We start from the raw sequence: 15,622 nt of genomic DNA, 5'->3' as shown, positions 1-15,622 counted from the left end.
ATACTTCTATATTCAGAAGAATTAATTTGCCAATTGTGTATTGTTTTATCTTAAAATGGTTAATTGATTCTCTGGAATGTTTTCTAGATTTCTCCAGAATTATGGCTTATCTTCTGAGTTAGGCTTACAATGACGGCAGTTTGAAGACAACTTCTTATAAATTCTAATCTTTTAGAATGTCTAACATGGTTATTGCCACAGGAAATCTCATGAACTGAAGAAAGGACACATGTGGCAGGGAGGTGACAGGAGAGGCAGAGTAGATGGGGAGAGGACATAAGGATGAGGTGGGAGGATGGATGAGGAAGAGAGCTGTGTTGTATGAGGGGGTAGTAGGTGAGAGAAGTGTGGAAAGGAGATGCCTTGTACTCATGGTCACCCTCGGAGTATGCTTAGATACTTCAGGGAGATGTAAATGATATTCTTTTTTGTTTCCTTATTAGGAGGTTTATTCATCTTTGGAGATTTCCTTTGAAAAGAGTGAATTTAGATTGGAAGGAAGTGCACGTTAGCATGTTAATAGCACTGGGTTTGTGTAATGGTCAGTGGATGGCACATCTTTACATATCATAAATTTGCATATGCTTTACTTTTTATATTTTCCAGTTCTTATTTAGTGATCATAAATAGCAATTGGAAAATTAAAGAAAAGCTTCTTTATGAAATTTCAGCAATGTTTTGACCAATTGAAATGCATTTGAAATAGCTGAGATGCAGTGTTCACAGTTTCTGCTGTGGTTAAAGTGGAAGTCTGATACATGGTTACATTTGAAGGAAAATGTACCTTTTAAATTCAGATCTGACATACTGACAATTCCTAACTTTCTATTTTTTTCTTTTTTTCCTAACTTTCTATTTTTGATAATAGGACATCTCCAAGTTTGCAGAGAAAGACAACATAGTTCTTGGAGAAGGTGGAATCACACTGAGTGGAGGTCAGCGAGCAAGAATTTCTTTAGCAAGGTGAATATCTGCTTATTGGTCCAGCAAGCATTTGTTGTATAAATGAGTATAAAACATTATAGATAGCTCTCTGTTTCTTTATATCCTCTTTCCGGAATTGAAAAATGCCTGGGATCTTATAGCTAGCAGGTTAAGACTAACCTTTTGGAACTATAGATAATGATATAGTATTTATATTTGATAAAGCTCATGGCTTTTTAAAAATGCGTACCCTTTTGTTAGTGTGTATATGTTTGTTTGCCTTATGGTTCCCTACAAATGGAAAACCCTAACATTCTGCCTAGCACAGGGAAGAGAAGATGTATATTTTTATTTAGTCCTTCATACAGTTCCCTGCTTACCCTATCCCAAAATGTACACATCTGCTCTAGGCTTCTGGTTTTGTTTCTTGGTTTAGATAAACATAAATTTTCAAAGTTTTCAGCATAACTAATTAATCTCACAACAGAAATAGCAGGGCAGATGATGTACTTAAGCTTAAAGTCTGTAATCTTCAAAGAAAAATAAATGGGACAAGCACATCTAATATTGTGTGGGGTATGGTGGTCTCTTAGTAGAGACATTCTTGGTCTAAGCATTTTGAGCTGTCAAAGAGAAGTGTGTGTTTATTTATATATATATATATATATATATATATATATATACACATATATATATAAAAGTTAATTCGTGGTTTAACTGTAACATTCAGTTTAAAAAAAATATTGATGATGTAGGATATTAAATGTTCCTCCAGGTTTATTTGAATAAAATTCTTCTTACTGTGTTGCTGAAGCTATTAACAAGAAATCACAATGACTTACTGATATTTTGGCCTTTCTCCCCCTTATTTTCTCATGTTTCCAAAAGCTGGGACAGGAAACTAACTCACTGAGCACCTACAATTGCCTAGTACTATTTTGGGTGGGGTGTGTGTGAGTACATGTGTAATTTTGCTTAATCCGCATATCACTCTGCCAAAAAAGAATTGTTCTCCCTACTTTTTATGGAAGAGATCATGAGGTAATTGAGGTGGTTAGATCTTAACTTGCCAAAAGCCACATTGGGAAATGGTAGAGTTATAGTTTGAATCAGGTCGTCTTGACTTTACATTAAACCATGACTCGACTTTGGGATTACAATGTCAAGTAATAAATCAATGATGTTGTGTAGTCGCTAAGTCATGTCCAACTCTTTTGCAACCCCATGGACTGTAGCCCACCAGACTCTTCTGTCCATGGAATTCTTCATACAAGAATGCTGGAGTGAGTTGCCATTTACTCCTCCAGGGGATCTTTCCCATCCAGGGATTGAACCAGTGTCTCCTGCATTGGCAGGTAGATTGTTTACCGACTGAGCCACCAGGGAAGCCCAATATATCTATATAGCCAATATATAGATATGAGTAATTCACAGACAAAATAATGGCTTCTAAGTAAAGGAAAGTTGATTAATCTGTGAGCCAAAGTAAGACTGTCTTAAACATTTCATTTCAAATTTAGGAAAACATGCTATATGGCTTCAAACTTTAGCATAAAATTGAGTCTGTATTTACCAGTTGAACATTCAGTTTTATTATAAAATACAGTTTGCGGCATTAAAGAAAATAGTTGTTTATTGCTCTTCTGATCTGAATGTGTCATGTGTTGACCAGTTTTGGATGATGCGTATATTATTTCTAATCTCTTGAGAAACTGTGGTCATAATTGGGGCTTCCCTGGTGGCTCAGCAGTTAAAAAATCTGCCTGCAATACAGGAGACTCAGGAGACCTGGGTTTGATCCCTGGGTTGGAAATATTCCCTGGAGAAGGAAATGGCAACCCACTCCAGTATTCTTGCCTGGAGAATCCCATGGACAGAGAAGCCTGGCAGGCTAAGGTCCATGGGGGTCACAAAGAGTTGGACACGACTGAAGTGACTGAGCATGTGGTCATAAATGTGAAGGAGAGAGAGAGAGAAGAATTGAGTATGGGAAGAAAGCTCTTGAGGGTATATTTTGTTGGGAGTCTTTCATCTAGTTCCTGAATGTTGTTTTCAAAAGTAATTTGCATTGCAAAGGTTCTTCTAGATTTTGCTTTGACTTTTTGCCACTTCTGTTTTTAATTATTTTATTTCTCTTAGTTACCTGCTGACTAAACATAGTTTCTTTTTTTCAGAATTACATGTAAACACTGAATTGTATGTGGTTGATATAGGTATAGGGTTGCTCACAACCACAGCTGAAAAATTTAGATGTTATGAAGAAATTACCTCATTTCCATTCATATGGGACCATATCTTCATTTTATTACCATCCTAAGATGAACTTAATGAAGATTTTACTTGCTCATAAAATTTTATTTTTTAACTTAGAATATAAAATAATATGGGTATACATTGTTATTGCAAATTTTGCATCCTGCACTTTTGTGGAACTTTTATGAGTATGGTCCATAAATTAGGACTATAAGGAGCAAAGAGCAATATCAATCATACAGTTGTAACAGCACTGCTGTCGGTTTATTGGTAACAGTCAACAGTGAAAAAAAATAAAAAAATAATTTCACTTAAGTGCTGAGATTTAGTTGCTTTCTCTGACACTTTACAGGATTGAAACATTTTCTTTTCTTTGTTTCTCCACCAAAATGCAAGATTACTGAGAACAGGGCTTGTGTAACTTTTACCATTGTATTCCCAGCATGTAGCATAGTGCTTGCTGTAAATAGGTACTGTTGTTGAAAGGTTTTCTTTCTTCCTTTTTCTAAGGCAATATTTAAAATTGTATGTATGGTGTGATTTAGTTTGTAACTTTTGCAAGTGTATGTCACTTACACTTAGCAAAAGGACCTCAGAAGTTTTTGGAGTATTGTGCAGAATTATAAAAGTCCTATGTGACTTATCTTTTTAAATTTATGTAAAATCATCTACACCAAATGAAATGGTAAATATTAAAGGAATCTAATTTCATTTCATTTTCTTTTTTAGAGCAGTATACAAAGATGCTGATTTGTACCTGTTGGACTCTCCTTTTGGATATCTAGATGTTTTAACAGAGAAAGAAATATTTGAAAGGTATGTTCTTGAATAATTTATAATACTCATTCTAAGAGACAAGAAAGAATGACTATACCACCATAGGCTACATATTATTCCTTAAGAGATAAGGTCCATCACTGTGACTCAGTGTGGCATTATGTAATTTAGCTACTTAAATCTGATCTTCCTTCCATGGTCAAGATCACTTCACTTTTCTGTCCACCTTATGCTGAACCAATTTCTCCCATTGCTGTTACTTTAACAATCACTGTCTATGGAGTTTTGATAGTATTACTGTCTTCTAACATAGCTTATATTATTTTAATTGATTGTTATACTCAAATTTTTTATTTACTTTTTTGTGTATTTTACTCCTTAGATAGTAAACTTCTTAAGGAACCAAAGAAATTGAATGTTTTAATGTAGGTGAATGCTCTAAGTATTTGTCTACCTCAATACCTCCTTCAGAACCTCTTTCTTAGTCACACAGAGCTCCATTTTCTTGGAGCTCCCATTAGGGCTCAATGTATGTGGAGTTCCTAAGAGGAACAGTTGGTTATATGACTTGATTTTAAGGTATCAAAATGATTTTATAGACTATGAAGTAGTTTAAAATAATCAGTAAGGATGTAGATGTATGTGTATATTAAATTACCACATTATTCCTAGAAGCACCTTTCCTAGAATTTGATTAAATTTAATATCTACGATACTATTTTTACAATCTTATAATTATAAATACCTTCTTACCAATATAAACTTTGCTAGTTGTATTAGTATATTAAAGTGTAGTCTAGAATTATGGCTCTTTCTATAAAATATATAACGTTTTAATGCCTAAAAGAAATTGGTCTTCCTTAGATGGTTCTAGTCCTTCATACAGTTCTAGGATTTACTTCTACACTAGAGGGAAATTTTGTTGGCGGAAGTTCAGATTTCTTACACAGTTCTCAGGTTTGTTGTTGTTGTGTTTTTAACAAGCAAATTAGTCTTAAGGTTTTTAAAATTAACTTTTTATTGGAATATAGTTACTTTATATTGGTATATTGGTATATTGATGTATAAGGTTCTGCTGTACAATATAAACTTTGAGGACTAAATTGGTGGTCAACTTAAAATATAAAAGAAAATGAGTAGAAAATTTAAAGAACAAGAAAGTTCTGACATTTTAAAAGACATGTAGAAATACAGCCTCTAAGGAATCTTAAAGGTCATCTGATTCCCTCATTTTCTAGATGAATCAACCACAGCCCAAAGGGGTAACTAGTTTGTTCAAAGTCAAATATTTATTTAATGTCGGGTATTTAATTTCATTTTAAGTCCATTAACACTTAACTTTATGGTGTAGCATACTATAATAATTAAATAACACAGTATTTCATGATGTAATTAATCAAGAAGTACCAAATTAATTACTATTGAATATTTACTTTTAGAATTATTTAAGTGTAATAATAACTTTTATAGTAGAAGTTATATACAGGAATACATTAATAAAAATGTTAAAATATAATACATATACTATTGTAATAAAATGTTTATAAAATTAATATTTATATATTTTTATATTCTTAAAGCTGTGTCTGTAAATTGATGGCTAACAAAACTAGGATTTTGGTCACTTCTAAAATGGAGCACTTAAAGAAAGCTGACAAAATATTAATTTTACATGAAGGTAGCATCTATTTTTATGGGACATTTTCTGAATTACAAAATCAACGGCCCGACTTCAGCTCGAAGCTCATGGGATGTGACACTTTCGACCAGTTTACTGCAGAACGAAGAAATTCAATCATAACTGAGACTTTACGGCGTTTCTCATTAGAAGGAGATACTTCTGTGTCCTGGAATGAAACGAAAAAGCCTTCTTTTAAACACACTGGAGAGTTTGGTGAAAAAAGGAAGAACTCCATTCTCAATTCAATCAACTCTATAAGGAAATTTTCAGTTGTACAAAAGCCTCCATTACAAATGAATGGTATCGAAGAAGCTTCTGATGAGCCTTTAGAGAGAAGACTATCCTTAGTTCCCCATTCTGAACCTGGAGTGGGGATCCTGCCTCAGAGCAATGCAGTCAACACTGGCCCCACATTTCTGGGAGGGAGGAGGCAGTCAGTTCTGAACCTTATGACCTGCTCCTCAGTGAACCAAGGTCAAAGCATTCATCGAAAGACAGCAACATCCACACGAAAAATGTCACTGGCTCCTCAGGCAAGCTTAGCCGAAATAGATATATATTCAAGACGGTTATCTCAAGATACTGGCTTGGAAATAAGTGAAGAAATTAATGAAGAAGATTTAAGGGTGTGTATAAATTATCAGTGTGGTGTTTGGTTTTTTCTTTTGGCCACAGAGTGGAATGAAATACAGAGTAAATAGCAAAACTTACTTAAATTTGAGTTTAGGATGAGGTTTATTTTTAAGATTCCCAAAGTCCAAAGTATGTACATTATGAAAGCAACTTCAAAATGTAGAAGAATCAACTATTTCCCTTTGTGATTTCCTTTTGTCTCTTACAATAAGATGTATTGTAAGTCAAAGCAAGGGCTATTATTGGGTCCTTTTCTAAGCAGTAATAATCATTATTATCAATTAGAAAAATTATGAATTATTATAAATCTGTTTCATTACCCCCTTAAAATCTCTGTAGGAAGAGGTAGAGTGAAAATAAACACATAAACAAATAGTAGCTTCAGTTATTGAGAGCCTAAAAAATGTTTCTGTATGCAGGTAGCTTCTCTAAGGCATATATGCATGTAGTCTCTCAGCAGGACTAATTTTCTGGTTTATACATCAGTCTTACCTGAACTTAGTAAACCTGAGCTTTTTCATCTTTTAGATTGGCTTTATACATAGGATTTCTGGGCAGGTTTCTTTTAAAGAAGGTTTGTGAAATTCAACATGTACTACTGCCAACTTTCAGGTAGAAAGTATTTTATATTAAATTCTAAAGAATAAAATGCTTTCTTTCTTAAAATAGGAAGCAGTAGGAAAGAGGAAGTTTTTATTTTTTAGTTTTACTAGAAAAATTTCTTCAGTGCCTTGGATGAAATAGTGTTATTATCAACTATATGTTTACTAGCACATCAATTAAGAGTAGTGTGAACTTTGGCAAGTCGCATGTCATTTAATGTCTCAGGGCCAAAGTTTTCTTCTTTGTTAAATGAGGGAACAGGATAAGTGATCTCTAAAGTACCTACTTTGTGTTTCTATGATTTTGAAAGAAGTTTCCTGAAAGATAATTTATTCGTATGGTTGTAATTATCAATCTGAATGAATTTCTCAAACTGGATTCTATAAATTGAATGGTAAAGATGATCACTTTGACTGATACTAGTATTTGTTGATCACTTCTAGTGCCATGAACATAGAATAGAAGGGACCTGTCATTATCCTCATGTACAGATAAGAAAACTAAATTTTAGGGAAGTTTAGCTGCCTGAATTCAAGCAGCTCCTAGGAGGGTAATGGTAGAGTCCAGTATCAGAACCAGGTTTATTTGACTTCAGAAATCTTTATACCTAACCAGTCTGCCATATTCTGATTTCATAGAGTTCTTTTCTCTGAGGTTCTAGTGCTTCTTCTGTGAATTTTGTTGGTAATAAAAAGCTATCCTTTCCGTTTGAAATATCTGGAATTTCTCTCTTTCAAATTATTGAACTGTAGCTCTCAAATAACAAATGAAGACTGAGGGTTAGATTTATGTAACTTAAGTCATAGTTGGGAAAGAGAATCCTAGCTACTACAGAATGTACAAGCATCAGGCGGCCTTCAGGTCCATTGGAAGACCACCAGAGCTGGCAAAATTCCAAACTGTATTTTTCCAAGGAATACCCCCCCCCCAAGAAAAGAGTTAAATCAGGGGGATTCTGGGAAGCTTCAATTCGCTAGTACCATTTATGGATAAAATGTGTGACACTGTTAAGCATTAAAATGGTAAAATTGTCCAAAAACAATACAGTTGTATTATCAGCGATGCTATGTTCACAGTTTAAAGAATTACAGTGTTTCTCATTTTTTCAAAAAGCTATCTTGCTCCAGTTTTACTGGCTGTGAAGTGGCATAGCATGTGTCATTCATAATGGTTTATGTTCATTGAAATCCACTTAGTTTCAGATAGTAATATTTCTTTACTTCCTCACGTTCAAAATAAGACCACAATTGTTGTGTGAAATTGTATTGCCTCATTGTAATAACCAGGATCTGTTTTTTTTTTTTACAGGATTGCTTTTTTGATGATGTGGAGAACATACCAACAGTGACTACATGGAACACATACCTTCGATATATTACTGTCCACAAGAGCTTAATGTTTGTGCTAATTTGGTGCTTCGTCGTTTTTCTGGTTGAGGTAAGAATTTTCTATTATAACATATTAATGTGATTTAAAGTTAATTGGGAATAGTTTGGAAGAGCATATAAATGTACACACATGTATACTCTTGTATGTATGCATGCCTGCTAAGTTGCTTTAATTGTGTCTGACTTTTTGCAACCCTATGGACTGTAGCCTGCCAGGCTTCTCTGTCCACGGAATTCTCTAGGCAAGAATACTGGAATGGGTTGCTATGCCCTCCTCCAGGGAATCTTCTTGAGATGGGGATCGAACCTGCGTCTGTTATGTCTCCTGCATTGGCAGTCAGGTTCTTTATCACTAGCACCACCTGGGAAGCTTGTATAACGTGTATGTGTGTGTTAGTCGCTCAATCATGTCTGACTCTTTGCGGCCCCGTGGACTGTAGCCCACCAGGCTCCTCTGTCCATGGGTTTCCCAGGCAAGAATACTGGAGTGGGTTGCCATTTCTTTCTCCATACATATACATAAATATAAGTGTATATGTATATATGTAATTTTATATTGTAAAATTATTTTGTTACTTAATATATAGTATATAAAATATACTTAAGCACATATCTTCTATATGAAGAGCTTTTAACGGAGTCATTCAAAACCTCAAAGTAGAATGCTCTGTATGAATTGAAATTAACAAAGAAAATTATTTGTACTTAGTTTTAAACTCATTTGACTCTTATATTATTAAATACGCTGATGACGAATCACCACCTTTAAAATACTACTTCCTCACAAAATTAAATAAATATGTATTAGTGGCTTTGTAACCATTTTAAACAAGCCTTTCCAAGATTCAGATCACCCATTTGCTTCAGAATTCTTTTGTTTTCACGCCACCATTGTGATCTCTCTACCATGCCCCTGGAAAAGAGACACATCAAATCACCAAGTTAAAATAAAAGAAGGGGTAGTACATTACCAGTTCAGCACCAGGTAAGAGGTTTCTGAATCTGATTGGTGGATGAGGTTTTTCTCTAGGTCAGGAGGTGCCACTTAAATGTCAAAAAGAGGCTTGGCAGAGGATGTCTGCGGTAAAGTGGCTTTGAGGCAGGATCGAGAATATCTTAGATTGTCTAAAGGAGGCAATTGTAAGTCAAACCCAGCCAAGGGCTTCCCATAAGGAAATCTGGGATCAGTTTCACTAAAACTTATTTAACAACATAAGATGAAACTACAGATTTTTTTTTTCCTGTAAACATTTTCTACTTTTTTAATGTGGGTCATTGGTTAAAGTAAAACAAGCAAATGAACACTATATGGGTACAAGAAAACACATCTGGATTGGATTCAGCCTTGTATGACCACACTAGGTAAATCTCAGAGGATACTGCTGGATGTCTCCCACTGTAGAGCCTGAGTCCAACATAAAGACCCAGGTTGCCTTCAGGGGAGATATGACTTGGGTGAAGTATTGCCTCTCCTGAGGGCATATAGTTCTATGCATACATGAAACCGAAGCTTAAAACTCCATCATTGTCTTGTTGTTGTTTAGTCACTAAGTCATGTCCAACTCTTTTGCGACCCCACAGACTGTAGCCCGCCAGGCTCCCCTGTCTATGGGATTTCCCAGGCAAGAATACTAGAGTGGGTTGTCATTTCCTCCTTGAAGGGAACTTTTTGACCTAGGGATTGAACCCACATCTCCTGCATTGGCAGGCAGATTTTCTTTACCACTGAGCCACCAGAGAAGTTCCTGTTGTCTTATTAGGCTGTTTCTAACCTCAATTAAGAAGTCTACATAAAATGTTATCACTCTTCCCTGACCAAGTAGTGGAAAACATCTAAAGGTATATACCAAAAGTTTTATATACTACTTTACCTATAAAGTGTCGGTTTCCATTTGATCTTTGAGTTTTGACGATGTCTTATCTTTTGCTCTCCTATTATTTTTACATTAACAAAACAAATGGAGGCTGGATGTGAGGTACAGTACAGCAGAGTGCCACCTCTGGAATCAGACTGACCTGGCTGTGAATTTTAATTCTGTGTTCTTAACCCTGTAACACTGAACAAGTTAGATAACCTCTCTTGAGCCTCAGTTTCCTCATCTATAAAATGGAGGTTGTCAGTTCAGTTCAGTTCAGTCGCTCAGTCGTGTCCGACTCTTTGCGACCCCATGAATTGCAGCACGCCAGGCCTCTCTGTCCATCACCAACTCCTGGAGTCTATATAGTACCCATTTCATAGGTCTTTTCTGTGAGTGAAGAGATGATTATTAAGCACTTACTGTAGGGCTTGGCACATAGTGAGCAATGTTAGTTGCTATTCTGACTAATATCCTTAATGTCTATCATCATTATAAAGCTCAGGCTAATTTGAAGCGAACAAGTCCACAGCAGAGATATAATGAAATTGTCAATAATCCCTTTTATACTTTAACGAAAATATTTTAACTTGACACTCTCATATGAGTAACAAATTGCATTGAAATGTATTTTTAATTTACCTCATTAATCTCTGCCAGTTATGCCAAATGACCAACATTAATGTGAATGAAACTCATTCCTGTGTCACATTCAATCTCAAACCAACCCTTTCTTAATAATTTGAACCCCTTCATTGAAGATCAGCATTGCTTGAATGTCTTTAGTTTTATGAAAAAGATGTCTGAATGTGGTAGTTATTTATATTCACTTATAAGACCCTTGCCCATGCAAAGCTATAGAGCTGAACTTATACATCTTTCAAAACAGTGTATAGTTAATTAATTAGTGACTGAGCATTGAGCCACTGAGCATATGTATAATATTATTAACTCATTTACTCAAGAGGATACTGGTCCTTTGTCTTCAGGCTGGAATCCAAATTACAACACAGGATGTAAATGTTGTATAACTTCCCATTATTAATTGAACTCTCACAATTATTGCAAAAACTTATCTTTTTGTAGGAAAAAAATTGATAACGTAATTTTCTAGGCAAGAAATAATATGATAAATGATGAGTCTTTTGGGGTCAGTGTCCTGAATGCATTTCCAATTAACTGACTCTCAAAATTTTGAATAACAAAAACTTAGTGATAGTAGACAAATAGTGACCATTTTCATTATGTGCATAGTTATACAGCTAAACAAATCATTCAGATGTTCACAATTCTCTCATATTCTTTGAATCAAAATTTACATAATTTTTATTTTAGACTAAGCTCCTTTCTTGATACCTGTGGGCCCTTTCTCATTACCATTGAAATATCTCATGTGTGCTTTGCGTCATAGTACAGGTACTAATCCAGGAAGATAGTTTAGATCTTTTAAACTTTGTTTAATAGAGCTTCATACTCAACATGATCAGAGAACCCAAAGAAAAGTTAAGATCCACTTCTTCCCTTGTGAAAGTGATGTATCCATTTTTAGTTTTCACAGGGGCCATACTTCAATGTAGATTTGTAGTATATATAATTAAAATTTTAATTATATAGACTTATAATTTTATCAAATGGGTTTTTTCAGAGGTTTTATTTTTTTAATGTATTTATTTTTAACTGAAGGATAATTTCTTTACAATAATGTGTTGGTTTCTGCCATACATAAACATGAATCAGCCATAGGTATATCAAGGAACAGTTCATGCAAAGTCAAGGACAGAAATGGTATGGACCTAACAGAAGCAGACGATATTAAGAAGAGATGGCAAGAATACACAGGCAAACTATACAAAAAAGATCTTCATGATCCAGATAATCACGATGGTATGATTGCTCACCTAGAGCCAGACATCCTGGAATGTGAAGTCAAGTGGGTCTTCTGTGCATTCTTGCCACCTCTTCTTATTATCTTCTGCTTCTCTTAGGTCCATTTAGTTTCTCTCCTTTATTGTGCCCATATTTGCATGAAATATTCACTTGGTATCTCTAATTTTCCTGAAGAGATCTCTAGTCTTTCCCATTCTGTTTTTTCCTCTACTTCTTTGCATGGTTCACTTAAAAGGCTTTCTTATCTCTCCTTGCTATTCTCTGGAACTCTGCATTCAGATGGGTATATCTTTCCTTTGCTTCTTTGCCTTTAGTTTCTCTTCCTTTCTCAGCTATTTGTCAGGCCTCCTCAGACAACCATTGTGCCTTATTGCATTTCTTTTTCTTAAGGATGGTTTTGATCACAGCCTCCTGTACAGTGTAACAAACCTCTGTCCATAGTTCTTCAGACACTCTGTCTATCAGATCTAATCCCTTGAATCTATTTGTCATTTCCACTGTAATAAGGGATTTGATTTAGGTTATACCTGAATGGAGTAGTGGTTTTCCCTATGTTCTTCAATTTAAGTCTTAATTTTGCAATAAGGAGTCTTGTTTTTACTGACTGTAGAGAGCTTCTCCATCTTTGGCTGCAAAGAATATAAACAGTCTCATTTTGGTATTGACCATCTGGTGATGTCCATGTGCAGAGACAGTTCTTGTGTTGTTGGAAGAGGGTGTTTTTTTTATGACCAGCATGTTCTTTGGCAAAACTGTTAGCCTTAGCCCTTTTTCATTTTGTACTCCAAGGCCAAACAAACCTAGACAGCATATTAAAAAGCAGAGATATCACTTTGCCAACAAAGGTCTGTGTAGTCAAAGCTATGGTTTTTCCAGTAGTCATCAAGAAGGCTGAGCACCGAAGAACTGATGCTTTCAAATTGTTGTGCTGGAGAAGATTCTTGAGATTCCTTTGGACAGCAAGGAGATCAAATCAGTTGATCCTAAAGGAAATGAAACCTGAATAATCATTGTAATGATTGGTGCTGAACCTGAAGCCCCAAAATACTTAGGCTACCTACTATGATTAGACAGCTCACTGGAAAGGACTGATGCTGGGAACGATTGAGGGCAAGAAGGGAGAAGAGGGCAACAGGATGAGATGGTTGGATGACATTACTCACTGAATGGACACGAGTTTGAAAAAACTCCAGCAGATAGTGAAGGACAGGGAAGCCTGGCATGCTGCAGTTCATGAGACTGCAGAGTCAGACATGACTTAGCTACTGAACAACAACAAATTATCAATAGTGTAATTTGTTAAGTGAATCAGTATACCTTTATATTTTTGTGTGGTTTTCTTTATGATAGGACAGTATCTTCTGTTAAGTTCTTAGGTATTAGAACCAAGGATACAGGCTTTAAAATTTCTATTATGTTGGTCTCTCTAGTGCTCCTATTTGGCAGTGCATCATTGACTAGATAGAAAAGAAATGCAAATAATAAAGTAGGAGGCAGTGCCCACCTTTTCTTTTGCAAGAACCAGAGAATATTATTGTTGCCTTGAATAACTAAAGATCACATTTACTCCTGTTATTCCCGTGTTTTAAGAAATGTGTTAAAGAATGCTATGTACTATTCTTATATGACTTCCTCTCTGTTTCTTTTTTAAAAAGTATTTTATTTTTTTACAATTTATTTTTTTGTTTTTGACTGTTCTGCATCTTCATTGGTGTGCAGGCTGTTTTGGTGTGTAGCTGTGGTGAGTGGGGACTGCTCCCTAAGTTGCAGTGTATGGGCTTCTCACTGCAGTGGCTCCTCTTGTTGCTGATTGCAGGCTCTAGGGCACATGGGCTCAGTAGTTGTAGCTCCCGGGCTTTAGAGCACAGGCCTAGTAGGGGCTTCCCTGGTGGTTCAGTGGTAAAGAATCTGCCTACTCATTCAACACATATTTTTCAAGTTCTTTCAATATGCCAAGCGTGATTCTATATGCTATGTATACAGTGAAGAACAAAACAGAACATACCAATGGATTACACCAATGTACTTATGTTTACAGTGTAAACAGAATTCATAATGCTGTATTCCTTTGGTGAAATCAAAATGCCAATACTGTTTTAAAAGGTATTCATTTATACATAGATCTTCTTGTGTGGCTCGGAAGGTAGCTCTGAATTCTATATATGTACAGAACTTATGAATTGGTTCTGGTTCTTTATCCTACATAAAATGTCATCTGCATTTTAAGATGTTTTCTATGTGATTAGTATATAATTTCTTTCTGTTTAAATAATTTTATTTAAAATTATATGATTATAATTTTAAATAAAATTATATAATTTCCATTTTGTACTTAAATGTTTTAAAATAAAAAACATTTCTGTTTTTTAAGTATCCTCTTATTCATCCCTTCCTTTGTTTATTAAGGATGGATTTACTGAATTGCCTACTGTTTCTTGGATATAGTTATAGACACTAAGCTAAGCATGCAATGGGAAAGAGGACAGATGGCTCCTCCTTGATCTTATGAAGCACTTTCTGAGGGAGAATAAAGATGGTAAATAAATTTTGATGCAAATAATCACAGAATGTAGTGAGTTCCAGGAAGAGATAAATAGTGGGCTAAAATAAAGTTGGGCAAAGAGGACAGAAAGGTCTTCCTGAAGAAATGACATTTAGTTGACACCTGAAAGATAAAAAGTACTCAGACATGCAGAAACTGGGGCAAATACAAAGGTCTTGGAAAAGTTTGGTGAATTATGGAAACGGAGTAAAGGCCAGCACATTTGGAGGAATGGGGGAAAGAGGTGAGTGGCATATCATGTGGTGACACGGAACAAGTAAATCAAAACCAGGTCTGCAGAAGCATTTGCTGAAGAACTTCAGTTTTATTTTAAGTACAGTAGGAAACCTTTGAAAGCCTTCATTCAAGGTATGATATGATTTTTTTGATGTTTAAAAAAAGATCACTGTGGTATATGGAAAATGGATTGGATGGAGACATGACGGAAGGTAGGAACATCTGTTATGACAGGAAAAGATTGCTCTTAATAACTAGGCTAAACAGCCACAGTATTCAGACCCTTAAGGCATATTTAAAAGTCTGCAGATATTTCACAGTGAAATATTTAAGAGTATCTACTTTGAAGCTCATTGAAGTTCTTCATGATGGACCACCAGACAACCTTACCTGCCTCCTGAGAAATCTGTATGCAGGTCAAGAAGAAACAGTACTGGGCATGGAACAACAGACTGATTCCAAATTGGGAAAGGAGTACATCAAGGCTGTTTATTGTCACCCTGCTTATTTAACTTATGTGCAGAGTACATCATGCGAAATGGCACGCTGGATGACACACAAGCTGGAATCAAGATTACTGGGAGAAATATTAATAATCTCAGATATGCAGATGACACCACCCTTATGGCAGAAAGTGAAGAGGAACTAAAGAGCCTCTTGATGAAGGTGAAAGAGGAGAGTGAAAAAGTTGGCTTCAATATCAACATTCAGAAAACTATCATCATGGCATCTGGTCCCATCACTTCATGGCAAATAGATGGGAAAACAGTAGAAACAGTGAGAGAATTTATTTTCTTGGGCTCCAAAATCAGTGCAGATGGTGACTGCAGCCATGAAATTA

The 15,622-nt window shown here is 35.3% G+C and overlaps 1 protein-coding gene across 2 annotated transcripts in view; it reads left to right on the top strand.

Annotated features, from left to right (window-relative positions):
• CFTR (CF transmembrane conductance regulator) overlaps positions 1-15,622 on the top strand; it is a 385,597-nt gene that overhangs the window by 266,626 nt on the left and 103,349 nt on the right. For both annotated transcript variants that reach the window (XM_081537842.1, XM_081537841.1), the window contains 4 exons: positions 869-963; positions 3,907-3,993; positions 5,535-6,261; positions 8,180-8,308. In XM_081537842.1, the coding sequence (XP_081393968.1) occupies positions 869-963; positions 3,907-3,993; positions 5,535-6,261; positions 8,180-8,308 (1,038 nt within the window). The remainder of the gene's footprint in view (positions 1-868; positions 964-3,906; positions 3,994-5,534; positions 6,262-8,179; positions 8,309-15,622) is intronic.

This window comes from Giraffa tippelskirchi, chromosome 10, assembly GCF_054371585.1.
Source record: "Giraffa tippelskirchi isolate mGirTip1 chromosome 10, T2T-mGirTip1v1.2.pri, whole genome shotgun sequence".
Lineage (NCBI taxonomy): Eukaryota > Metazoa > Chordata > Mammalia > Artiodactyla > Giraffidae > Giraffa > Giraffa tippelskirchi.
Note: the sequence above shows the minus strand (reverse complement) of the source record. Positions and strands in the feature narration are given on the sequence as shown.